At 39.5% G+C, this 27943-nt stretch overlaps 3 protein-coding genes across 3 annotated transcripts; 1 reads left to right on the forward strand and 2 right to left on the reverse strand.

Annotated features, from left to right (window-relative positions):
- The first annotated feature begins 14934 nt into the window (after positions 1-14934).
- LOC140926483 (proline-rich transmembrane protein 4-like) lies at positions 14935-15966 on the forward strand. Its single transcript, XM_073376217.1, has one exon. The coding sequence runs from the start codon at positions 14935-14937 to the stop codon at positions 15943-15945; it is 1011 nt and encodes a 336-aa protein (XP_073232318.1). The 3' UTR covers positions 15946-15966.
- Positions 15967-19962: 3996 nt separating this feature from the next.
- LOC140929180 (proline-rich transmembrane protein 4-like) lies at positions 19963-20979 on the reverse strand. The gene has a single exon (XM_073379046.1). It carries the CDS (start codon positions 20977-20979, stop codon positions 19963-19965), a length of 1017 nt encoding a protein of 338 aa, XP_073235147.1.
- A 4810-nt stretch (positions 20980-25789) lies between these two features.
- LOC140926485 (proline-rich transmembrane protein 4-like) lies at positions 25790-27881 on the reverse strand. The gene is made up of 2 exons (XM_073376218.1): positions 27682-27881; positions 25790-27348 (listed from the first exon to the last, which is right to left on the reverse strand). The coding sequence occupies exon 2, from the start codon at positions 27343-27345 to the stop codon at positions 26377-26379; it is 969 nt and encodes a 322-aa protein (XP_073232319.1). The 5' UTR covers positions 27346-27348; positions 27682-27881; the 3' UTR covers positions 25790-26376.
- Between the last annotated feature and the right edge of the window lie 62 nt (positions 27882-27943).

A 27943-nucleotide genomic window follows, 5' to 3' on the forward strand; every position in this document is an offset into this window, starting at 1 on the left:
GGCTACATACTTACATGAACCCATGAAGATCTCATAATCATCATTTTTCCGAGCGAAGCGAGGCGCCAAGTGCCTCGCGCGAGTGGAGTGGAACGCGCGAGGATCGCAAGCAGAGTGCGATTTGGCTTTAGTCATAAATCTTTCTATCGGTTGGGTGTCCACAGTTGCCTAGCAACAAAGTCGCAACGGCGTCCCAATTGACCTCAGCAGCGTGAAGACATCGTCAGCAGAGTGTGATTTAGCCTGCGAAGCGCAGACGTATTTCCGGTCGTCGCTTCTCTCCCTCCGAAAAATTACTTTTCGGAGGGAGAGAAGCGACGACCGGAAATACGTCTGTGCTTTGCAGGCTAAGTGTGATTTGGCTTTACTATCGGTTTGGTATCCGCAGTTGCCTAGCAACAAAGTCGCGACGCGTCCCAATTGACGTCCCCAGTGTGACGGCAAGGAACATTTTAGGGACCAGGCAACAGTTCCACAGGTTCGAACCGGTTTGCTATAGATGACAAACACCTTGAATATTGTCCGTGAAAAAATGCTTACAATCGTTGTATCACGACCACCCAAACCATAAACAAAAGAGAAGAACAGACCCAATAATGGTGAAACATTGAGGCAATTTGGGCCAGTATTTTCAAAAAATAGCGAAAATCAAGATACACTGAGCAATTTTTAGTGCGTCTCACTTCGCAGACAAGTTTGCTTTTGAATGTGTCGCGCGATGTTTCCCTAAAGTGCGTTTCAGTTTGGCTTTTTAATTACCGTCGAAACCTTGTCTTTTTCCCCTGAAATCTCCACTGGAATTCGTTTTACAGTGTGGAAAACCCAAATTTATTAGTTTGCTGGCTTCCCCGCCGATATATAGATCAAAGTGTGCAAAGTTTCAGCTTTGTACTACGGACCGAAGTATAATAAAATCATGAAGCGACGCACTGACATATTTGTGCTTTAAATTTTTTTTCTAAATCCGGAGCCCGAAATAATGCTTTTCAATACACTTTTAAAGATAACACCATATGATTCGCATAAAAGAAGAAGAAGAACAGAAAGAACAACGTATGGACCTCCACGACGATATTCGCTCAGGTCAGCCATCCAGTTCTTAACCCCGACCGACAGGGCTTAACCTGAGTGCCGCTACCAAACCGAGTTTCGCGAGGGTTATTGCTAGCATTTCTAGTATAAGCGATAATTATGAGCGAAAAGGCCCATAAATTATTAACTTGTCTGAGTAATTGGTTCTCTCGGTTTTGAAGTTTTTAACAAATCGATAGTAGTCGAGGCGAGCCCTAACTCCACCTCCCTGCAATAGTGTGCCATATTCATGACATTAAGTCGTGAAGACGCTCCTATTCTTTGCTTGACGTTTTGAACCTGAAACTATCCGAGTTTCAAGGGCCTTAAGCATTGAGAGAAATAGGTGACGATCTGAAGATGCGACTCGTATATTCCCTGAGGTTTGACAGGAGCCGATTCCTGCGATTGATAACGAAGCTGAATGTCACGTGACAGACATACGAAATTTAACGTGACCTTATTTGGACGTAACCAGAACTGATCAGAAAAGGTGATGCTTGTGACGTATAAAAATATGGAAATTATAAAAGAAAAAGCGTCCTTTGTTGTTGTATTACACGTAATAAATCAAACGAGCTTGCAAGAACTTTTTTAAAACTGAGTTTTATTTAGGCTAAAGCAAGCTTCAGCATGCGTGTTTGAAAGACGGATGACGTGATGTCAGAGATAGAACTGGCCTTCACCCAGGTTGATTTTACGGATTAAATAACCTTGCCTCGGGGCAAAACCATTAGCATTCGAAACATGACCCCTAACTTTGTTGCGTCAAGTTATCTTATTTGACTCTGAAGCAAAAGTTCAAATATTAAAGACTATGTAGCTTTATGCAGTTGCGTCCAATAGGTGGTCATCATTTTTGCGGAGGTGTTTGGAAAAAGAACAAACAGACACGCGGGAGTTTATTGTGGTCACGCAATTGAGTGGGATCAAACATGCGTGGACAGAATACGAAATAAGCTGCGAAACAGCGCGGCGTATGCGTTCACAGCATACAGGTGATACCTATTGTAGGTCAAAACGATTTTCATTGAACTGGACAACAAAATGGCCAATTGTTTGCAGGTAGACGATGGAAGCGAGGCGATCCCCATGGCTAGTTGGGAAGCTGAGGCCATTCATGACTATGGCAAAGCGTACGCACGTAAATATTCCGATTTTAGAGACGATCAAGCGACGGTTTGGACGAGCATGTACGAGAAAAATCTCGGTCGGAAAGTCAGTAGACTACCTCCATGGGAAGTTTCTCAAACTGGGCGAAAAGAGAGCTCGGAAAGACACTTTGGAGACCCGGACAAGAGGGATTTTGCTTCGATCCATTTAGAAAGGGCTGCTCACTCTGGTGTGCTTGGACAGAAAAAACGCATCCCTCGTGCGAAGAAAAAAGAGAAAAAATCGAGGAACGGTTCGGATTCGAGCAAAGATAGAGAAGTGGAGCAGAAAATCAAGGATGGAAATGCGGGGACATCATCTTTGGGAGAACAGGATGATGCAATGAAAGCACAATAAGGTTGATTCAAACAGTTATTTTTAATAATTCCTGCTCGCTTTCTTGCTGCCAGTGCGGAAATCAATGCTGCAGCATTTGAATTTTTAATGAAACTGTTTCAAGTCTTTTCAGAGGAGTTTCCTCTGAAGTGATAAACTAATTGTACATAAATGTTGCGTTTTTATCCCAGGTTCGATACGTAAACAAACGAGAATATTGTCCTGGGATACCGCCGTTTTAGTTGAGAGAAAATGACAGTTAATGCGACTCTTCTTTGTGCGAAATAAAATAGATGCAGTTCTGTTAGTGAAATCTAGTTCATTCATTTTATGGTGCTCTGATTTCTAAATCTACAATAAAATTTTACTCCATGGTGCAAAAACCTAAAAGTGTATTTTAACGTCAATTCTAAGAGTTTAACTTCACGCTTAATGATCAATTTTGCCCCTATTGATTTTAACCACGACGCTATGAACTGAGGAGACAGTCGATTTCAAAAAGACAAAGGTCTTCCAATGAACTAAGTAAACACTTTTAAAATAGTTTATTTTCCGTAAAGTACGCTTATAAAGCTAAAAGTTCCATTGCCATCTCCTAAAGTGTTTTTACAGCGCCTTCTATTTACATACAGATGCGTGACTTTTTAAATTCGCGCGTTTGATTACAACAACATTGAGGTGACGTTCAAAACTTCAAGCATATGGTTCAGTAATGAGGGAGATAATTCAATTTTCAGCACAGCACACAGAAGATGAAAAACATCCGTGATGAACTTTATCAGTGCGATAAGAAAACCTGATTACATTTCTTCGGTGAGTTAGGTCAGTTGTGGGCTTGGTAAACTCGATCACGATCATTCGGCAAAAGGAAGACGAAAATACACAGGACGCGACTTGCCACTTGAAATCAACCTGATTTTCTGATAACTGTTCTAATAAAATCACTAGAATATTGCCTGCACTTAATGTATTCGGGATTCTTATGATCGCTAATCGCTAACTGACGTCAAAACATGATGTTTTGAGAATTTTTAATGAACGACCGAAGGAAAGAAAAATTTTAAACTGCTGTCAACAAGTTAATAAACGTTCATTTATATTATGAATGCTTTTAATTATTATTTTATCAAAAGTACGTTTTATTTATTAGTATTTTTTTTGAAAATAATTATGGTTAATTTGCATGCGATGCTTGCCTGTTCTATTTTCTTATTTTATGTAAATCTAAGTGAATGGATTATTTCAGTTTATTGATTTGGCAAGACTGACAGAAAATCGAAAATGTAATCACAATGCCTGACGTCCGCCACGACCTGCTCTCTTAGACGTTCGTAAGCGCTCGGAAATTTTCAGGAGCTGCCTGGACATGAAAAAGTTATAAATCAATGCCTTGGAGAGTGTTAAAAATATATCGAAGAGTACGGAATCTTCTCCATGCAATCACAAAATCCTTTCTTAAACTTACAACGACTGACAACAGGGCCGTTTATAAGAGGGAAGATAAGCTGCTGCTTACTCTGGCCATAATTAAACAGGGGCACCCAACGTCAATTTTCGGAAAATATCTGTTCGGGGGCCGGTTGCTCGAAGCCTGGTTAGCGCTAACCGTTGGTTAAGAGGTATCAAAATGTATAGGTTTCCATGGTATTTAACGCTGGTTAGCACTAACCATGCTTCGAACAACCCGGGCCGGAAGACGATGAGGGCCTCCCAGGGGGGGTACATGTTCCCTTGTTCCCTAGAAAAAATTTGAGTTTTTCCCTTGTTCCCCAAAAATAAATTAAGATGTTCCCTGAAATTCCCTTTCATCAAGTTCCCCTGGTCCCAGAAATTCTGTTGCATGTTCCCTTGATCCCCAGAAATATTAATTAATGTTCCCCAGAATTTCAATCATATTTCAGTTTTCGATGGTCAGTATTTTCGTAAGTTTTACCTCGTTAGTCATAGTAGAGATAATCCTCAGCAAAACGCCTCTTTCGTCTCCTTGATGAATGCCGCATCACCTCTGGTTCATCAGCAGAAATTTCTGTCGCCTATGTAAGAGTGAGGACATAACTTGTCTGTTGAATTTCATCCTGAAGTAGGATCAGCTCTTCCTCCTTAAGTTCCAAAACATCTTGATTATGTTTGTAGGTCGTCAAGATACAAATAATGCTATCTGCCTCAATGTATTTCGCTGAATTTCCGAAAAGCATATTGGGTTAAAAGGATCTTGAACAAAAATTTTGGCCATCACTTTTTTTATGCCAACTTTAACATTCTCCTGTAGGCAGGCGAGAACCAAGGTGTTTTCAGGGCACCCTTTGTCATGCTTAACACAGACTGTCTGATTAGACGTGTACAGAAACTCTGTCACTTCTTTCTGTGGCATTTGTTGCACTGAATGGTGGTCTCCTAATTTGGTTAAATCAAGTGGCTGGACATCTGGTGGGCCCACCGCATATAGATTAATGGGGGGAGTTCCTGGGTTGTCTTTGGTCGTCATATTGCGCACCGTTTTTTGGGAAAAACTCTGACCGTGGACAGCTCTCCAATTCCTCATCTCGCGAACTTGTTGACTAGTTAGCTTGTTTGTCTTTGGGGGACGTAATTTCGGAAGGTCAGAGTAGCTTGCAGATACAAAGGTGTGTGGGTAGTATGAACCAGAGCTAGTAAAGTATGAATATGGTGTAGAGCACTGTCTTTTTAAGCGTTCTTTGATCGCTCTACTGAACCTGTAGTCAAATTCAAGCTGCAACGGCATGTCACTGGCACCCGTTCTCATCTCAGAAAACGTGTTTTCCACAACCAGGGTCAAAATGGTCTTTATGTTAAATCTAGCACTCAACCCAGGTTCCCACGCGTTCTAAACTCGTCCCCAGTCGTCACCAGTTCACTTGTGAAGATTAGTCGCCAGGCTTAGTCGTCGGAAATGCGTGAAATTACAGAAACGTCGGAAATGTCTTCATAAACAGTTAGTGGAAATCTCTCCAAAAGTTAGAAAATGGTCGAAAGTCAATGTTCCCTTGTTCCCGAATATCCCTCAACAGTTCCCTTGTTCCCTAAAAGTTATTTTGAAATATCCCCTGTTCCCTAAAAGTAAATGGCGATGTTCCCTTGTTCCCTAAAACCCCTGGGAGGCCCTCGACGATCTGAGATCTAGAATTTTCGGAACATTTTTTGTAAAATTTCTTGCTTGCCTACCTCTCCTAGGATTTTCGAACATCTAAAAATTGGTGTAATTGCCCATTTTAACGGATTTTTACCCTAAAAAGCTCACCTAGAATTTTCGGGAGCCTTTTTCTGAGTGAAATTTTCGAAAAGGTAAGTTTTGATCCCTATGATTTTCGGATCTCGAGACTTTCAGCTAAGAAATCCGAACAGATGAAAAATTTTTAGGTGATAAAAATATGCCTATATCTACAGTTTAAATACTAAAATACGTTTAACAATGCTATGTTTAAGTGGTTTTGAACTATATTCTCGTTGGGTGCCCCTGATTAAACGCGAAAGGAACCATTTATACAAGTACGGCTTTCATAAGACACAAATTCGCAAACAGCTCATATAAATTCTTCACACACGGCTTAGTTCGCGGCCAGACCGGTTCAATAATGATGTAGTTTGTTTTGGTTCCTCGCGTAATTGGCTCAGAGCGAGCAAAAATCGAAACGATTGGCTTTGGTCTGGAAAATCACCATATTTTACATTATCTTTTTCGTTTCAAATTAACATCATACATTTCGAGATTGCTGTGTGGGGTTGTTGCGATACTTTTGCGGAAACCTCGACGAAAAGTTCGTCAGTGATCAATAATCGAGTGGTTTGAAAGAGATGTTCCGGCGATGGATGAGGTGGGGTTTAGACGAAATTTCCGGCTCTCTTGTGCAGCTCTTGTGCAGCAGGTCATTTTCCCGCCACTACAGCGCGAGTCTCTCGGCCGTGAAGGTCTGGGATATAATTGAAAACAGAGCATCCGCAACATTCTTTCACGGCCTCAGCATTAAAGCCGCAGACAACGTTTGAGTGCATTTCACGTCCAAGGTAAGCCGCGGTTTGGATAAGCCCAGCCCAAAACTCCTCGGCCAGGATAAGCCGCGGTTTGAGCTGGCCACGGGTTGAATAAGCCGTGAACGTAGGTTTTTTACCATTTATACGGGTGGTTCGCATCTTATTTAATTAAGCCGCGGTCAGAGTAAGCCGCAGCTTATTTTCTCCCGTATAAACGGCCTTATTAATAACTCGATGAAAACTCCCCTCATCTCGCCAACGATGATCGTTTTACTTATAACAGCACGTAACTGAGCACCGGGAATGTCCCCTGACAAAAATGATTCTCAAAATAAACCGAAGCCTGAAAAAAAAATGGGAATTGATAAAGGAGAGCTCGGTCACCCAGACCCTGAGATGAGGGGGGGCAGTCTACAAAAAAAAATTTTTTTTCGGCCCTTCGGGTCTCAATTTGGCCTACAAATAAGGGGGGCCCGGGCACCTTCTCTGGATCCGCCACTGAACGATTCTCAGGCTTCAAGACCGGCAAGGGAACCACTTGGTAAACGAGCAAAAACGTAGTCAAAGAATCAGACTGGTAGAAGGAACAGAAGGTGGAACACGAAACGCGTCCCGATATGCTAGCTTAATAAAGACGTTAAAAACGTTGTTGCCTTAACTTGGGTGAACAGAAAATGAGCTGTCGATTGGACAACTGAAGAATCTTTTTTCTAGTATCTTGGGGGTTAGTTTGGCGGCAAAAAGAAGGTTTCGTGCTTTAACTTTACGACCGTTCAGTTTGCAAGATAGGATAAAGCCTCCGTTGGTTGCTAAAACAAATAAGTGGCGCCCTCTGACAATATTCATTTTTCAAGGTCAAGGAGAAATCTCTCTTTATTTGTGATGTAATGCAACAAATTTATTAAATAAAGTTGACCAGTGATCATATTGAATATACCAGTATAAGTATGAGGATACGGAGGTGCTACGTTTGAACTAGCAGCTCAGGAACACAAGCTGAAAGTTTTGTGTACCAATAACTGTCTACAGGACGATATATATCAATTTTAAATTTGGACTGTGATTGTCATTAAAATCGGCAAAGCTATAGCGGGTATTAAAATTGCCTAGAAAATATCAACCAAGGTTAAGACGGTTTTTGGATACTTTACTCTATACATCATTAAATGACATACCTTGAAATTTTGAATATCCTGAGAAACATTTCTTGAGTTCAGAGGGTCGTGGGTTCGAAACCCATCTGGGGCTCAGATTTCTCCTGTGTCCTCTTATGGTCGATTCTTTACATCTTCCTTTATTTCCTCTATAATACTAATATCAGTGGCATAGGTCAGTTAGGCATTTGAGATGTTTATTTTGGTGGGCAGTCGCTATTTAAGTTTTGTTTCTGCCGAATATGTCAATCCCGAGATAATTATAGCGTTGTCAGATTTAAATCGACTTTCCTTGAAACTTAGTTCGAATCTGGGAACTTGGTCATCACTGGCTTCAAAACCTAGTAAGAATCAGATTGATTTGTACACTGGGTGCACAAGAACGTTTTGCAAACAGTCTAAATTAAAATGTAGTTATAAGAACCCCGGCTAGTTTTCATTGAGCTATACTCACGAAAGAAACACTAGGCAAAAATTACTTTTAGGTGATTTTTTAGCGAATTAGGTTTAATCATATGGTTCAAAAATTGGAAGTCACAAACGAAAAAGTGTTGTTGGAGACTATTTTTTTTTATTATCTTCAAGATATCTTATTGAAAGGGCTAGAAATGACATATGATAAGCTGCATCGACCTCGTACCGATAATATACTGGATCTGCATTCATTTGAATGAGTTCAATAAAGTTGCTCATTGTAGCTTTGCTGTCTCAGTCTTTCAGAATTTTCTAATTTGAGCACTAAAAGAAATCATATAAGTTCAACCGTCATTAGTGACCGAAAATTAAATTTACTGATTACTAAAACTGGGTAAAATGAAGCGCCCATATTATTAGCTTCGTCAATTTTTCCTGCTAGTGGTTACTTGATCTACATCGGTCACCGAGCCAGCTTTTAGCATACTCCTTATTTTCAATTCATCTCTCCTGACGTGAAATTTCTTAATTACAGAATTGATGGGGGTAAAAGTCGACACAAAAGACTGAAGAAGCAGGTGTTCGCCCAGGTCAGCTGGGCACCTGAACCAACTATCACTTGTGCAGAGATTCAAGGCATGCAATGTAATCTATTAGTTTACTGAAGGAGAAACATTATTATCTTTTAAGCTAATTTTCGATTTACTGCCGTACCAAACTGATTCAGACAACGTTCTCTCAGTTGCCGTACTTAATTCATGTTAGGTTCGGCACACGAATGGAGCGGAGTCTGAACTGGGCCTGACAGATGGAATTACTTATTGTAGCTTGGCTTAGCCAGCCATGACAATGCTCCTTTGAATGAATATTGATAAACCCAACTGAGACTTTATATGGGTTTTCAAGCCTCCCTGCTGAACAAGCCTTTTTTCCGCAGGCAAGCGCCAGCAAGTGCTTTCCTCCAATCGCTTAAGGCGTAAAAACACAGGTTCTGCAGGTTTGCCACTTTCCTTCGATTGTATTCTTTCCACATTCTCCTTGTGAATTCTGCTTATTTTTCAGAACGTAGATATTTTAAAATAAAAACACTTTCCCCCTTTGTTTATTGCTATTCAAGAAAGGCCGGCTCTTAGAACGAAAAGCCATCTCGCCCAATAGAAACTTAAACAGAGTAAACTATAAGCAGAGAGGCTTTTCTCTAGGTCTGTCAAGTTTTTGCGGTCATAATCATCTGAGAAAAAAAAAATTAGAAAAACCTTCTCCATCAGTTGAAAATGCTACAGAGACTCCGCTTTTGACACATTCTTGGCCGGTTAATTTTTACCATAAATCGTAGAGTGTGTCCATGTTGACTATAGCGACAACAAAGTAAATAAAAGTAGCTGATGGTTACTTTTTGATGAAAGAAATTTTCTTTGAAGGTGTTAAATTAAATTCGCCTATTGAAAAAAGTATACATCAAGTTATATGTCTTATTTACATTCGGTATGGCATCTGTATAGGACTTAATGTTCAGGAAGTGGGACGTAGCCCGCATGAAGATAAGAAAGAATGGATGTGCACTAAAGCAATTAAAAGAGAAGAAGGACAAATATATTGTCCAAAAAAAAACACGCAAAATAAAAATAAATTTAATGTTTTCTGGAGCAATAAGCAATTGTCCCAGCGCGCATCTTTTAGTGGGGGCAACATATTTTGATTTCAGTCACAATAATAACAAAGAAATATGGGTTGCGAAAACCGACGCATGAAAAAATATGATTGTTGCAAACTGCGCGCTGAAGTGGAGAAGAGAGTCTTTGTTGAAACAGGTGATGAAATGAAATGAAACTTTTGTTAAAAAGCTAGCGGTAAAGCCTTGAGTCCTTACAGTACTTGTTAAATACGTCGAGATTCTATGTGCAGTCTGACACAGAGTTAAGTCTGCCTACATAGGTTATGTCTGCACGTTTCATTTTTGCTTTTTTTGCTTTCGATCGAGGTTTGAGGTATGTGTATTTGAAATTTGCTTAGTACGCCGTTCTTTTAATGCACATGCAAACCGTATAATTTATCAAATAGGTAAACTTTTGTGCATAATTTAGGTAATCAAAGGATCTCGAAAACCGCCTTCGAGACGAAAGGATACAATTGAAAGCATACGTCGAGTAAACGTAAGTATCCATTATAAACCAAAATATGGTAAATATCTACGACTTTCTTAGATTTCATGAAACAGCCTATAAACCGTTACAGTTCTTTTGCAATATTTAGAAGTCCGGCCGCCTGCTAGAGTCTGGTTCGTTTGGGTACATCAGAGATTCTTACTGAGTGATAAATATGCACCTTATGAACCACTCCATCCACCCTCCGTACTTTTCACATCACACAACATTTACACTAAAACTCAGTTGTATGGTATAAAAATTGTACCAGGGCTTGCAAATAAATGAAGACTTCGAGAAGAAAAGTCGTTTCGTAACAAAAGCTAGCGGAGCACTGAGTTCAACAGATGAATTATTGATTATTTACCCAGCAGAGGGCCTGCTGGGTCATTTTTTTCCTTAACAGATACCATAAAACATTTATACAAATTAAAAAATTACAGTTCATATTTTGTTATCTGAATGTAAACACCAGTCAGTTTTATTATGTCCTGATTTAGTAAGCTACAAAGTAAGTTACAAGTTGTCAGTGTAAAAAACCCATATATGCCATGCGCAATGCGTCGTCCAGAAAATCAACGCCACATACAGTTCATTTCTGGCACGGAAAACTAAACTCAGAGGTAGGCGTAGTTGACTAGAATCGAAGCCAGATCGTCTTTTAAAACATATTTATTGAAACCCAGTTGCATTTAATCCAACCTCGTCCCCAGGGCTTTTCCCTTAAAAAAACGCGTGATCGCAGAGGTCAATCAATTTTTTAAAAATACAGGTCATACGGGCTAAGTCTAAACTAACGCTTGTCGCTGTGATATGACTAAGAGTTAAGGTGAATAGAACTAGGCTGTGTACGGCGGCCCTCTTCGCAAGAAATGAAATAAAATATCAGAAGAGTCGAGAAAGCGGACTTTACCAGTACATACTTTATGCATGTACGATAGCTGTCTTGTTAGTCATTTATACCGCTCTATAAACAGAAGTTTTACAAATGTAAATCGAAATCGAAGGAAAGCAAAAAATTACCATGACCAGTATCTGTGACAAAAAGGAAATCTTGTAAAACCTTTCGTTAATCGTTAAGAGATATAAGAGGCCGCCCAAGATCGCGCGGTGTGAAGATACGCATAATTTTAGCTTTTCACATAGCGCTAATTTATTACACCCAGGATTTTAGGGTGTACGAGGGGACACGTGACCAGCCGATACCAGGGCCTTTTCCCGCCCTACCCATTTTTTTTAAGGGAAAAGCCCTGGGGACGAGGTTGCATTTAATTGAGCTCCGGTTTTTAATCGCATGGAATATACATGCATGATTCATTTTCTAGATCCTTGCTATAACAGAAAACTAACAAGGGGAGGTAGGAAGAGAGAGTCAAGGAAAATTTTTCCAGGAAACTGTAACGATTAATCTTTGTTTTAAGATATGACAAAACACAACTTATCTGGAGACCTCTAGTTTGCTGAACGCCCACCCTCCTCTAGCCTCCCTCGCAGGCGTTTTTAAGGGAGCTCGTTTTTCATCCCTCCCCACAAGGTTGAGCAGGCGTTTGTGGGGAGGGATGAAAAACGAGCTCCCCTAAAAACGCCTGCGTGGGAGGCTACCCCTCCTCCTCCCAAAAAAAAACGATACTATCAAGCATACCGTGTTCTGTCGTGAATTGTAATACAAATTGTAAATTGTAAAGATGAACGCCCGGGACACACGAATCACCACGTGAGTTAACGCGTCAAAGTGAGGCAAAACGTAAGCAAGCGCCTCAAAGCGAGGCAAATGTGTGTCGACACAAATGCAATCTCAAAAAAAACCTCCCTTCTTAATTGCACAAGACACCCAATAATGCACAGAACACCCAACAGAAATTAGGGGTTGCATTCGAGGTAAGTTCGCTTACGTATTTTCTTTACAACATTTTTTACCCTTCCGGACAAATTCGTTTTGTTAAGTACTCAAGCGTCATGTATTCTAGTTCTGAAATCGACGCTAGTTTAGTCAAATAACGCAGAGTCGACAGCATGTTAGAGTATTAAGCAACCGCTGCAAAAATTAGAAAGTCACCTGGATTAGTAGGGGTAGAAATTATGAAAGGATCAATAAAAAAGGAACCGGTTTTGATAATTATTTCGGTTTTAAGTGTTTCTGAAAAGAAAACTTTATGTCAATAAGTAACATTTCGCTGAATTAACGTTGAGATACCGCAATGTGAATTACCAATTGCAAGGATAATTTTACACTGACGTATAAATTAATTTATGTTAGGCTATGTTGGAGAAACATTGTTTTTATCATGAGCAATAAGTTTACCCTTTCAATTAAACAAATTGTTCGGTGTCGCCTGAGGGTCTAAGAATGATATGATAAAGAGTTTGTCCAAACAATATTGATTTCATACATTTCAAGATGTGTGTTTTCTTGGGGCTTAACACTTTGCCGTTCACAAAAAAGAAGGTTTATGTTCGTAAGGAATTTCATAATCCGTTTTTCTTCTGGGGCTAAACATTTATAGCCTGCGAACCACAGACGTTTCTCCTCGCTCATCGCCGCGTTCGTCAGCGGCGATGAGCGAGGAGAAACGTCTGCCGTTCGCAGGCTAAAACATTTTCCGTGGCAAATTTTCGTCTCTATCTGCGTTTTGTCATCATCGTTACATTACTAAAGATGACACTTTGCTCTAGCTGATGTCGCACATTGTGTCATATCAAATAGATTGAAAAGTCAACAAAGTGCACAAGAGAATTTTTTCTTTCTTCATTACTGCGTTGTTCAGAAAAAAAAAATTAATAAAGGTACCCATGGCAAGTTTGGTGCAGTAATATAAGCAATGAAGAAAACAAACTTGTATTAACTTTCAATTACCTTAAAGTGTTGCAGCCTCACCTTCTCGTATATAGCGGTCACCTTGTGTCTTACGGTCACGTACCGGACAACTTCCCAAAATTTTGAGTTGCCTTTAAATATCATATAACGGTCACCTTGCTATTTCCCGAGGGTGACCGTTGTACACTGTAGGTTTGACTGCATCTTCCTCCGGCTTAAGCTAAAATGTCGTGGATAAAGTTAGTACTTGAAAGTACCTCAAAGTGTATAGAAGAAGAAAGTCAAGTAAAATTATTTCCTCCTTGTGCCAATGCGAAAGCATGAAAGTGAAATAAGATTGAGTGGGTGATTCATTTTTTTTCCAAGATTTCGGTGTAACATGCACAATTCCGTGTGAGCAATTCTGCCCCTTTTGCATTGTCTGAGTCATTTCATTTGTTTGACATTTGACTGTTGATTCAAACAGCGGAACTTTTTATTGCGCGCAGCTCTCAACTAGTAAATGCAAACTAAGACAATTTCAACGTACCGTTTAAAAGGCAAAAGGAAGTTTTTAAAAATGACTAGAGGAGATCCTTTTAATATATTTCGAACGTAACATTAATTCTTATTTAAGAACTAACCAAGCGGTCAAAAAGAGTGCCATTTTTGTGTTTTTCCGTCAAATTTTCGGGTTCTTGATACCACACCAGACATCAGACATCAGACATCAGACATACCACATTAAAAATTTGCTGAACCTTAATGAGGGATGATGAATTGTCCATTAAAATTTTTAACTGCTCGCAAAATTTTACCTTTGCTCGATTTGCTCGCAAAATTTAAACGAGTGCTCGCTTGCTCGTGTTCCCAAAATTTTTGCAGTTGCTCGCATGCTCGCTTTCTTGTCAGTATTGCTCGAGATTTTGTGAATACTTCTTCGGATTAAAGTGAATGTATTTCTGTATGGTGCTTAATTAATTCCTATAAATATGGCTATCAAGTTCAGTGGAAATGCACGCGATAAATGACAACGATAAGTAATAAATTAGCTAATCTAGCTATATATGGTTAAAAAGAGAAGATATTGCTACCTTGAGTTTTTTTTGAGTTTCTCTACCGCTCTACTGACACTGGGCTTTAATTAGGCCGTGTTTTCAATAAAAACGGTTTGGAAGCTTTAATTTAGGATTCTTCCAGAAGAGGTTGTTCTGACACGAGGATGTTGTCCCTCTTCAAGTTCTTTTTCAAGTTCTTCTTTCTTCAACCCCCCTTGTACGCTCGAGACATTCCAACCTCGTTCCCAGGGTTCTCTCCTACCAGCCCTACGGAGCAAGGCTAAGTGCAAAGTAAGTGAGTTTTTATTCTAATGAAGATAAAACTCATTATCACAAAAAGGTTTTGCTCTTAGCCTCGTTTTGATCGTTGCGGTTTTTGGAACTTGAAAGTGACCTATTGAGCAATGAGCTCATGCTGAGCTGCATTGTGGGATTTTTGTACGTCGAAAAGAACAATCCTGGTTATGTAAAGATGGAGTTCTTGGTGAATTATTAGGCTGATTTAGCAACAGGACTGCAACGTCAGTTGACGAGGGGAAAGCTCGCGGAGAGGACTAAACACGACGTCCGGTGCCCAATTTGCACTTTTGCCATTGGTCAAACCAGTTGCTTGATTTGCGCGCGCCGTCGTAAACTGACGTTCCCGTTCTGTTGCTAAAACAGTCTAATGTTCCTTTTCAAGACTTATTACAATGTGTTATTACAATTCACGACAGCTCGGCTTATTACAATTTACGAAAGCTCTGCTAATTGTGGGTAACCCAGACCTAAATTATTTGACAATTGAATAAACTGTTGTTTTTGTTTTGGTAGGAGATGACATGACAAGCTCCACAAGTAACACAGGCGATATTCCCACAGATGCTCTGGCTGAACCGGGCCCTGATTGGCCAGCTGCAAAGAAAATCTGGGGATTGGCATGGCAACTGCACTGGATTGGCTTCGGTGTTCTGTTTGGCTCTCTGGCAGTTCACTCTATGTTTGTCATAGTGATGGTGAATATAAGGAAGAGATTTTGCCGTAAACCTTTGTTTCTAGCTATCAACTTGCTCCTGTTCTTCCTTGGAGCTACGAGAGCGGTTTACATGCTCCTGGATCCGTACGAGTCCAGGGAAAATGGAGTAGAGGATCCTAAATGGTTGACGCCTCTTCTCTTTGGTATCGCCTATCCGTGTTTAACATCCGCGTTTTCTTTGATCCACCTGGCTTTTCTTGAGATCACCAAATTAAAAGTTGGCCCAAGCAAGTTGCAGAATGTTAAGTTTTTAACTGCAGTCATAGTGCTCCACTTTATTATCGTCTTCACGGCGGAAACAACATCATCCATCAAGCCCGAGCTTGCTGCACTGTTGATAGTGTGCCAGTCGTTTTTCATCCTCTGGAGCCTGTTACTTGCAGGTAGCTTCATCTACAGCGGCTGCAAATTAATAAAACACGTAAACCAGGTTCAAAAACAGCTTAGCATCATCGAGAAAGATGAGTGCTCAAGAAACGCAAGACAGAAGGTGAGCACCACCAAAGTCGCAAAGGTTACTCTTATTACCAGCCTCTTGGGCCTCGTTGTGTGCGGTTTGCACTTCTACTCTATTATTGGCGTGTACGGTATGTACAGCAAAGTAGTTCACCCCTCGCCTTGGCCATGGCTGACTTTTCAATCGCTTTGCCGCTTCGTGGAACTTGCCATGGCGTCCACCATTGCTTACAGCGTGATGCAGGGGGATAAAAGGCAGAGAAAAGGAAAAACGGTCCCTACTAATTCGGGAGAGAAAGTAGAGCTAAGGACTTTAAGAGAGACGCATTTGAAAATTACAGATTTTACCGAACCAAACTGACTTAGTGTCCTTGAACTTCTCATTGAGAAACATTCCTTTAAGGAGACATAAAAGAACGTCAAACTTAAAATTAAAAAGTATATGGAGCGGTGTGCTTACAACTTAGACTTTAATTAGCTAGGAAACTGTAAATGTTAATTTGGTGGTAGTAGCAAAAGTAGTAGTAGTAGTAGTAGTAGTAGTAGTAGTTTAATTTATCATACTTTTGATAGCTATTTTTTTTCTTTTTTTCCATATCATATTCGTTCCTTTGCGAAAAGTCACCAACGACACCTTTTCCGCAGAAGAAACCAACTCAAAGCAAAGGTGTTAACAAAAGAAAGGCATTTGTTTGAAATTTTCCGTGCAACCAGATCGTTCTTGTTTTATATATTGATTGTGCTAACTAGAGTACATTTCAAAACAGCCTTGTGAATTGAACTTATGTTCATTGTAAATAGAATAAGTCAGAAATACAAGAGAAGTTGACGCTTGGAACTATGCTTAACTCTATTTTTTCTTCACAGTAATATTATTTTCCTGCACGCTTGCGGGTTAGTGTTTTCTAAAGAAACATGTCCATTTTCGTCTTAGTTTACCATTTATCAAGCCTTTTTTTCGCGGGGTCTGCGGTATACATAGTCGGAGGCAGTTAGAACCTTTTGTCCATTATCTTTACAGAAACCTTGCAAGGGGTGACGAAATTATCTCATTTAAAAATCATGGAAGAATATTCCTTTCTTGTAAAACCAGGAAATATCTTCGTCTTCGTTTCTTCATGCTCTCAGGAACCGTGAAGGAGAACATCAAGAAAAACGCAAGAGGGTCTGCTTTTCTCCCCACCTCCTTGCTCGAAGGTTGCTGTTAGTTGTTTAAAGCAACAAGTCAAAGCTACGTCAACAAAGAGGTGACCCTTCCAGCAACCTGCGTGAGTCTTAATAGGTAAGACAGCTTTCTGTGGTTTTTAAAGAAGACTTTTGTCAAAGAAGTTTTTCATAAAGAGCTGACCTCGATTTTGAAACCCGGTCACTGAATGAGAACTTTAGAGATGCTTCAGATATATAATCAAGAAGTTCACGTTCTTGTTGCTTCAAACGATTAATACTATCAACTCTTTTTGAACTTAAAATTTAACAAGACACACAAAAATAATGAAATCCATCCCATAATTGAAGCTATTTTTGTTTATTCTACATCGTTACTCGTCTAATTAGGCACATTATTTTAATACGATATATATTCACAGATCCGTCGGATTCATAGACAAGACACACAAAAATAATGAAATCCATCCCATCATTGAAGCTATTTTCGTTTATTCTACATCGTTACTCGTCTAATTAGGCACATTATTTTAATGCGATATATATTCACAGATCCGTCAGATTCATATTAATTAAGAGTGTTTTCATATGCACTGACGCTAATTGCTCGTGCGAACCTATAGCAGTTTTGTTTTTTGCATATAAAACATAAACTGCGTATACCCTGTCTACTTATTGTAAATGGTAAATGTACAACTTTTTATTCTTCAGAGTGAAAGCAAAAATGTCAAAAAATTGTGAAACAATTTTTTCCTGTTAGATTATTTTCACCTTAACCGAGTCCCTTGGAGTCGCCATTTTGCCCTTCTGTCTCTATGGGTCTTAAATTAAAGTCTATGTGTCAGACATTCCAAAGGGAAGAGCTTGATTGGGGGAAACCTTCTCTCTTTCGCGTCCTCGCACGTCCGATCTCCCCTCCGCCTCTTTCGAACGCTGCGCCAGCCACTCAGAGTGGCGCCATATATATGATGCAAGCTATCAAATACTCCAGGGGTGACTTCTGGCTTTACCAAACCCATCTCACGTTTCCTATTGATGGGTGAACAATGCAACACCTGGCAAATTCAGCTTCGCAATGATACGAAGAGCCGACATGGAATGATAAAAATGCAACGTCTCTATGAACGCTTGGCTGCCACAATAATAATAATAATAATAATAATAATAATAATAACGATGATGATGATGATGATGATGATGATGATGATGATGATGATGATGATGATGATGATGATGATGATAACAATAATAATACTTTTATTTGAATTAACAATTATTCCCCGAAGGAGAAGTTAGTCGAGGGGATTATTCGACAGTATTAACTGAGCCTGAGGTGAATAATTGTTTTAGTATATTCACACGAAGTGATCTCAACAGAATCAGAAAGGAAACAATTAAAAAATGATTAGTTTGATTGGCGGGTGAATTCATGCGTGAACACGAAGCCGTAAACAGTGGATGCGCAGAAGTTAGATCTTTATCTGCAGTGTTCTTAATACCTTTTTAACTTGCCGGCACGTACAATTTTCGAAAATATTTGCCTTCCTTTTTTCTCCATAAATTAACTTCTATTTATAGGCAAAATTGGTCTTGCGAGAAAATCCCGACATCACAAAACAGTGACAACGCGGCCTCGTTTTGCTTTGTAGTGGTAAACATAGCTTCGAACGTACAAAAAGTAAGCTATACAGTAAGCCACTTCACAATAAATCATACTATTTAAACAACATGCATGGAGTCTTTTCTTACCTTCAAAGTCATCAACACTTGGATATTCGTGTATTTTCAAAAAGATCTTACCATGAAACTTTGGCAAAACACCCAGCTCACGACAGCGATTTTGTTCTGCTTTATATTCACCGCCTAGTGCGGTGAATATTTAACAATTATTCCTCGAGCTTGAATTGGCTCTGAGTCAATAGCCCATGAGGGCGAAGGCCGAATGGGCTATTTACTTAAAGGCCATGAGGGCGAGAGGAATAATTGTTTTGGTAAAATCCAACTAGTTGGTCAAGAATAAAAAATTTTTAGCTAGTTAAAGCTAGACCTTAATCCTTTTTTGCCGCCAAAAAGCCGGCGTTTTTCGCTACTAGTGGGCTATAACATCTAGCCTAGTAGTAGCTCAACCAATCAGAACGCAGCGTTGATAATAGACCACTAGTTGAATTTTACTAAAACGTCATAGTCCGAGATATCGAACCAATCAGACTGCTTGAATCACTAAGATCACTGAGTGTGTATATACTAATTTCTATTGCTTGTAAATGTTTATGTTTTTTTTATTGTGGAAGCCCCGGGGGACACCTAATTTCTATAATGGCCTACAGGGGGAGGCTCTACCCGAAAGGGAAACCTTTTTAAGGCTGAATATCATTATAAATATCAGGTATACCAAAGGGATTACCGTACTTCTTCTGTCAAAAATTGTATATAAAAGGATAAAGAGTTGGACCTCAGGGTGGAGTCTCTTCGTATAAAACTTTGTTGGGTAGCCCTCCAGGGTAGAAGCACACTCAACTGCTCTAGCTACAGTAAATTACAGACATTCTACTAAAGTGTGATTATACGCAAAGATCCTGCCAAACGAAACAACTGAACATCCCATAGCTACTACGTAGCGATAAAGCGAATCAGTTGGCTACAAGCTATAAAACTGAGCAAGTTCACAGGTTGAGCTCGAAAATTTCGAGAAACAACGTCCGTAGGGCTCAAAGCTGGACTTGGGTCCAGTACTGAAGAGCTGATTCAGTCGGCTACTTTATCTCGCTGATAACAACGGACAACGATTTGGCTCAGGCCAGATCAGTCTCTATACTGTAGCCGGTATCAGGCAATTATAAAAGCAAAGTTGACTGCAGCCTCTAGCTAGACATTCTAAAAGAGGTTTTCATAACATAGCATGCGACTAAACGTCACTGTCTAGTAGTAATAGTAGTAATAGTAATATACACTTATAAAGCGCCTTTCTCTTAGTGATCCAAAGCGCTTTACAATCAGTAAATACTTAGAAAACACATAACTCAAATACAACATAACAGGATTTTTAAAAAACCCCAACTGGCAGTCTATTTACAAGCGTGGCCGAGGATTTGAACTCGGAACGACGAGAACAAATCCAGCAAGTGGTCAGAGCGGGACTCGAACCCGGGACCGCCGGATTGCAAGTACGACGCGCTGACCACTCGGCCACGCTGCCTTCCAAAGCCTCCTCTGCCTAGAAATGTGAAGTTGAAAAACCAGACGATGGTACAGGCTTTCCATCTCCCACGCTGGTCGACAGGATTCTTTTGGAGTTCTTTCCTCGTTCCGCTGGCTGCATCACACTGTAGACAATGGTGCACGCCATGGCAAGCTCCACGAGACGAAAGAACGATTGAAAAGCCAACCATGGCCAAGGCGAGGGATGAACTTCTTTGCTGTACATACCATACACGCCAATCATGGAGTAGAAGTGCAAACCGCACACAGCGAACCCCAGGAAACTGCTGGCAAGAGTAACTTTGGCAACTTTGGTTGTGGAAGACTTTTTTTTCGGTTTAACTCGTAGGCGCTCGTTTTTCTCAATGGCTTTGAGCTGCTCGTGAACTGTATCTACTTGCTTTATCACTTTGCATCCACTGTAAATGAAACTGCCAGAAAGAAGCAAACCCCAGAGAATAAAAAAAGACTGGCAAACGATCAAGAGGGCGTCTAGTTCAGGCTTGATTGATGCTGTAGATTCCGCGGTGAAGACGATAACAAAATGGACTATAATGATTGCAGACAAAAACTTGACATTCTGCAACCTGCTTGGGCCAATTTTAATCTTGGTGACCTCCAGAAACGCCAGGTGAATCAAACAAAACGCTGAGGTTAAACACGGAAAGGCAATGCCAAAAAGTAGCAGCGTCAGCCATTCTGGATCCTTAACACCATTTTCTCTGGACTCGTATGGATCCAACAGCATGTATACCGCTCTCGTAGTCCCAAGGACGAAAAGAAGGGAGTTGATCGCAAGAAACAAAGGTTTACGGCAAAATCCCTTCCTGATATTTACCATCACTATAGCAACCAGACAGTGAACTGCCAGAAAGCCGAAGAGAATACCGAAGCCAATCCAGTGCAGTTGCCATGCGAATCCCCAGATTTTCTTCGCGATTGGCCAATCAGGGCCCGGTTCGGCTAAAGCTTCGGTGGGCAAGTCAGTTGGAATGCTTGATACCTTTGACATGTCCTCTGAACTCTGCATCATTTTTCTGTAGGTTAAACATGTAATTTAAGATAAAATAAGCCAATTTCCCCAAAAAATCCAAATGATCTTACTCGGTGAAAATGCCTGCACTTAGGAAATGTAGGACTCGTCTTGGATTTAATTCTTCTGCGCGAAGATAAACTCATAACACAGACAAGTGATACAAAACAGAAGATAGCGAGAACTGGCCGCATCAACGCTCAATCGAAAATCTACGCTGCATAAATGTAAACGCGTGGAAAACGCTCAGTATATCCCCAAATCATTCTGATCACATCACCTGTTACTCATCTAATAATCTAAAGGACCGTGAAAAAACTATACATGAAGGATTCAAACATCTTCCCAGCTTAGCTGTATTTAAGCATCCCATAACCAAAATATGAGCTCGGAGATTTCTATTAGCATAACAACACTCAGCTACTACCAGTTCTAAAAACAATACAAGTGAATTCTGTTAGACTCTCAAAAGTAACATGTATACCACAACTCCATATAGCTGCCATGGCAACTCTACGCCACATATTTCGATTCATATAGCGGTGGTTAGCTCGAAGCCTATGCTCCTTCTCTAACCCATGCACACTTCCCTCAAACCATTTACCTCTATCTTTTGTACTTTTGTTATTTTATGCCTATCTGCTCAATATAAGCTTTATATTAAGTGTGAATAATTAAACTGCAACTTCACTCAAACTGCATATTCTACCCTGCGGTTCCGCTGTTTTCCATTTTTGGGACCGAAGAACATACCCTGCAACCATTTATGACTTTTCGCCTTAATAGAAGTCCCTGATTTATTTTAAGGCTGCCTTTCGATTCATCAAAAAATTTGCCGGTTAACGTTAGGTAAAATTTCAACACTCGTGAATAATACGTGCAAATGCCAAGTGGGAGGATGGAAATGACATTCTACTAACATATTATATAAAGTAAGCGATTTGACTGATTGCAGTAGGCAATCTGCTAATCTGCATCATCCACTATTTGCGGTATGACTTACAGAAATGGCATGTCTTAGAGGTGTTTCGCCACTCATATGGGAATTTCTCCCAAAAACAAAATGAAAAAATGGAAAATCAAAACTTCATATAAATTGTCCATGAAGAGAACTTAAAATTGGAACGGTCGTATAAATCAAGCGGATGATCAAGACAAGCGAAAATAGAGTTACCAGTTATTAACTCCGCTTAATGCACACCACTGAAAGGGCTAAATCATTGTAATTTAACGTTAGGTTAAATTGGGTCAAGGGAAAGAAGAAAGAATATCAGGTTACGTTTCTATTTTGAGTCAGTTTCAGACTTACCTGCCACGATTCAGTTCCTTAACAATTAATGACACCTGACCAGTGCACGCATGGAACATATATTTATTTTTCTACCGTCACGTGAAGATAATGAGATGGAACAGAGGAAATGGATTGGAGTATTGCCAGTGTAAATAGCGAATAAGGCACTCACGCGGGAACAAAAAATGACTCAGCGGAACCCTTTCCTCAAGGAATCAAACATTTTGCAGTCGGGAAATGCAGTGTCAAAGTGAATGATTCGGACAAAATTACCGCAGCTAAACTTGTATAAAGGAGTGCCAAAGCAAATATTGAGATTTTCTCACTGGCATGATGCATAATAGTAAATCTCCAACCGAAAACGTGATGTACTGATACTTTTTCATATTTATTAGTTTACCAACTGTAACTGCATTGTAACAATGCCAGTTGATATTTACCGAATTAAAGGTGCATTGCACAGGAAAAATTACTACCCACGACCGAACGTAAAATTTGCTAGACTAGAAAAATTAAATTATGTGTTTAGTCCATTATGACAATTTTTTTTTTCAAAACCTGTTAATGTTCTCCTGCTGACTTGCTTACGCATTTAGCAGATCACTGCCTGTAGCGCTTTTAGCAAAGATGATAATATTTACAATATCACATAAAATACCAATATACTTGCCTCTTTAAATGCAGTAGAAGTTCAAAAGAGAGTCATTCAATAGGTCACAAAATGCTCACTTCCCCCTATATTTTGAAGGTTATCTTGTTGCAATCTTGAGTGAGCGATAGGAGAATTTCCTGAAAACAAATTTGGCCCTCTCTAAGAAGGAAAAACTCTGTTGTGTTTTAAATTATTGAAAAACGTTTCAGTGCGCCCACGCCTTTAAAAGAGGCAGATGCTAAAACTCAAATTGCTAATAGTTAAGCGTCACTCTTTTATCCTTTCTTCGAGTGAAAAGTTTCCCAAATCAAACAGTATTTCTGTCCTAAGAGAGATCAAGTCGAGGGTGGAAATCTCACGATGAAAATAATAAAATGAAATAAAATAATACGTTTTAACGTGATTATAGCGAGAACAAATACAAGGTAAGTTCAGCTGTCGTTTGTCACCTAGACAACCAAAAGAAGTTCGTTAGTCTTTTGTATACAAAAGACAGTTGGAGTTTTTCACCTTGAGATTAGATTGTAATAGATTAGAATTTTGTTCTAACATCAATCCTTTTTTGCCAAAAATAAATATGCGAATTGCAAATAATTTAGAAAAAGAGTAAATTACTTATGAATTTGCCTTTTTTATAGCCTGTCTAGGCCTTTCTTGCAAAATGTTCACAAAAATTCATTAGAAATAGCTCCAGCTCAGTCCTAGTGATTTTCTTGTCTATTTTTAAGGCATTTTCCCCTCCACCCTTTGAATTACGCACTGTTACACAACTGAAAAAACAGCGTTAGGGACCGTGAGAACAGAGTCATTTTGAAGTTAGTTTTTAACGCTTTTTTCTCGAAATAATTTATAATAAGCAGACTGTTTGCAAGGATCCTAGATTGAGTGCTTGGCCATCCATCTAAAAACTGCTGTGATTTTGTAATGTGTTATTTGTGGTTTCTTTCTTTGGCCATTTTAATTACGTACTGCCAACGTAGACGAAAGACTGAATCCTCGGGGACAATCGTCTTATCACAACATGCGATGAAAACCTGGGCGAAATTATCTGCACTTATTTGATGCGCGTATTTCTTCTGATGCAGCAAAGTTCGATTCCGAAGTTTCTTTAATTACCACTAACACATGCAAAAACCTGAAAGAATATCAAATTACACCTATCCATTAAATGAATGAGTATTTCACCCTGAGTTCGTTATGATAAGGTGCAATTTATTTTAATTTCCGTTACCATGATGGTTAACCGTATTTGAACTACGACGAACTCGGTTTTCTGGCTGGCAAGTTCAAGTCAGATAAAGAAAAAATTTACAATGTTACCCAATGATTCCAGCCTCTTTTTTACGTTCTGATGGAAGAAGAACTGTTCCATTTCTTTCTTTTTTATGCTTTATAGAAAACTGTCCATTAATGGGATAGCAACTACGATCAGCATTGCAGTATTCTGCTTGCAGAATTTAATACGACTAAATATGTCTACTTGTCATTTTTGCTGATCAGGTCTTTATAGATCCTACGTTTTTCGGCATATGCGTTTGCGGTCCTTTGCAGTCCTTTGTGGTTACTGCGCTTTTCACAAACGATATAACATGGTGCTGTCACTTGTTGTAAATTATAGAAAAGCACAAATATAAACCCTAACCATGCGGTACGAATTCCTTGATTTGCAGTTGCAGTCAGGATTTGAAAGACGAACCTAGGGTCGATTGTGCAAAAAATAGTAAAGCATTTAAATTTGAACAAATCCGATTACGTAAGGAAGTAAGCTTACCGCAGACACAAATATTATTCCAGACGTTTCCTCGTCGGTTTCTATAACGTTTTGCAAAGCCCTCGAGGTTATAAAACAACCTAGTTATCGCCTGGTCGGTGGTGTAAACTTGCACCACAAATGAGAAATACCGCACTTCAAGACTCGCTGACTAAATCTAATAGGCCTGATGGCAAATGGTAAGATTAATGCCAATATGATGTCACTTTGTTTTCAGTTGTCATTTATGAGTCGTTTAGCAAATATTTCTTCGTTAAGTGTCCAGATAATTTAAAAGGCAAATCTAAAACAAGCCAAAACATTAATCAGACATATCGCTTACGGTACTTTTCAAGCAAAACAACAGTTTAAAGACCGTATTTTTTTTTGTTTCCTTAGCAAATGGCGTTCTATTTGTAAGAATGTCATTACACCCAAAACTGGCCAGGATAGTGAAATAACATTTCGCTGAAACTAAACTTCAAATTTTCACGGAAAAGCTGTGATTTCAAAACCTCCCCTATTACAGGCCGATCAATGAACAATTCGATTTGGCACAGTAGAAAGAGAAATAGAAATCAGTTAATGGTTTTTTAATGGATCCGAGATCAGAGGTCACCTGCACGCAACGACCTAGAAAACGAAGCTCCGTTAGGGTAGTGTCCGTGGTTCTTAAAATGTCAATTTAAAAAATCTAAATTGCTAGGCGAATTACCTCACGTCCAAACCAGCGAGCTATAGTCTTCTGAGTCTTGAATGGCTTTGAATGTTGATCTTGAATGGTGTTAAGGGTGACTGAAAGATTCCCAATTAAAAAACTTCTATTATAACAGTCATGAAAATTTCTACTTCCCGATGTACGATATTGCTCATCCCTTGTTCCGTCCCTTGTTCCTTATTTCTATTTGGGCGGAAGCATCCAGTCCGGCAATATCGGATCGAGAGATAAACACGCAATGAATAAAGTTTATTTTCAACTGCGATCTTACATCTCATCAACAGCAAGTCATTTAAGATATAGATCGTGGCGTTTATTTCGACTGTTAGTTCTGTCTTTTTCCTTAAGCGTTTTGGTCGTCGAATGAATAATTAGCAGTATAATTAACCACTGAATTAACTGAAATTTCCGCGTTTTATCACAACTGAATAGTTGAGGAAAAGTTGAAATCTCTCGCTAACAGGCTTAGTTAGGGAACGGCTTAGAATTGAAAGTATATCAGCTAGTCAGAATATCGACGCAATTTCCACTGCCTCAAATCACAAGCAAATCGCTCGGAAGTAAGATTAATTGGTTATCATGTGTATTGTCTGAGATGTCTGTTGTCAGTCAAAGTAATTACTTTCTTTGAGACTTTTAGAGACGCTTCAGAGACGCTAATTGGAAAGTTGATCCCGTGATGTCATTGGAAAAGTTATCTCTGCTATCGAGTGCTTTGTTTAATCTTTGAGATTTGAATAAAGGAAATCAAGGAAGACAAATGCAGTCCAAATTTGCTTTTAATTAGTAATAAATTTACCTGTATTCTGTCGTAATCCTACCAGTGTTAACCCCTGTTATACGGTTTTCAAAAAATATTAAAACTTGCTGCTTTAATTCAAATGCTATCTAGTCCACCCAAAAGTATCCCTCGACAAGTCTACTGTCTGCGCCTTTAACTGCAGGAGTAAGAATTTGTCAGGTGGACCACGGATAGTAACACACTGTCAACGTCTATTGTCTCCGCCATTGTCCATGTTTTGCGGCTCCGAAGGTTGCATCACACTGTAGGCTATTGTACAAGCCATACAGAATTCAACCAACCGAAAACACGTTTGAAACACCAGCCATGGCCAAGGAGAAGGCGGACAGCCGTTTTTACCATGCATTCCATAGACAACGATCAATGAATATATTTGAAGTCCACAACAAACAAATGCCAAAACACTTGTTGCGAGAGTGACTTTAGCAACTTTTGATGTTTTTTTTGGTCTTTGCTGAATTGCTCTTCTGGCGCTGTTTCCAAGTTCGATGCTTTCGAGTTGCTGTTGAACTACTATAGCTTGACGAATGACTTTCAAACCGCTGTAGATAAAGCTTGCGGACAATAGAAGGCTCCAGAGGATGAAAAATAACTGGCAAACAAGCGGAAGTAATGGCAAGAAATCGGGTTTGATGGCAGTTGTTGTGTCTACAATTATGATGATTGCAAAGTGAATTGCAATGATACTACCTAGAAAGCGTAGATCGTGGAGCTTATTGGGCCCAACCTGTATCCTTGCCACTTCAATAAAAGCCAAGTGAATCAAGCAGAACGAAGATGTCAAACAAGGATAGGCTAAGTCGAAAACCAAAGTCGATATCCAGCCTGGGATTTCAATATTATTGGTCGCCGACGAGTATGGGTCAAGAAAGAGAAACAAAGCTCGCGTTGCTCCCAAAATAAAAAGCAAAAGGTTTATGGCTATAAACAAGGGTTTTCGGCCAAATCCCTGCCTGGTTCGAACTTGCGCTAGAACGAGAAAAGAACGCACTGCTAAGACACTGAAGAGAGTCCCCAGTCCAGCCCAATGGAACTCCCAAGCGATATTCCAATACTCTCTCGCTTTACTCCAATCAGGAACTGGCTCAGCAGCTGGTGGTCTTGTCGTGGATTGAGTAGAGTTTGTCGTTCTATTTAATTGACAGTTAAACATTATCTGCAATTAAATCAAGTCCGTCAATAATGTGTTATATTAAGAAAAATGATTTTTGAAACTTTGGAAGACGGCGATCACTTTTAGGCTTTTTCGATCAAATGTATTACGTTCACTGCCCTGAGTGTTCACTGACGATTCTTTTGTCCAGTTTTAACTACAAAAAGGTTTTAGAAAAACCTTCAAATCAACGCCTTCCTTACTAACGTCCACAGAATCACAGATATCATGATACATACATAATTAGTTGTATTCAGTGCTAAAACTATAATCAAATACTCGACACGCAACAAATACAGCAAGTAGTTAAAGATAAATGAATGCTCAGCCACTTACAAATAATGCTTCCTTCTATCACTGTCCTTATTAATAATCAAAATACAATCCTCAAGAGATGGCAAGTCAACTCTCTGGTAAACTTAACTCAAGCCATCAAACTTAGCACTGGCGGTACCACTTCATCTTTCAGTGTCGCTTTATAGTGATACAAAATAGGTGTTATAAATAGAGTTTGAGTAATTATCGTCTTCATTCAAACCACTTTTCAAGGATAACAAAGGCCAGAAGCAAACTGACATGAACCCGGAAACACCCGGCA

Source organism: Porites lutea, chromosome 2 (genome assembly GCF_958299795.1).
Source record: "Porites lutea chromosome 2, jaPorLute2.1, whole genome shotgun sequence".
NCBI classification, from domain to species: Eukaryota; Metazoa; Cnidaria; class Anthozoa; order Scleractinia; family Poritidae; genus Porites; species Porites lutea.

Excerpts from the sequence above, each read along its gene's own strand:
- LOC140926483 (XM_073376217.1), top strand. The coding sequence starts at position 14,935 with ATGACAAGCTCCACAAGTAACACAGGCGATATTCCCACAGATGCTCTG.
- LOC140929180 (XM_073379046.1), bottom strand. The coding sequence starts at position 20,979 with ATGATGCAGAGTTCAGAGGACATGTCAAAGGTATCAAGCATTCCAACT.
- LOC140926485 (XM_073376218.1), bottom strand. The coding sequence starts at position 27,345 with ATGTTTAACTGTCAATTAAATAGAACGACAAACTCTACTCAATCCACG.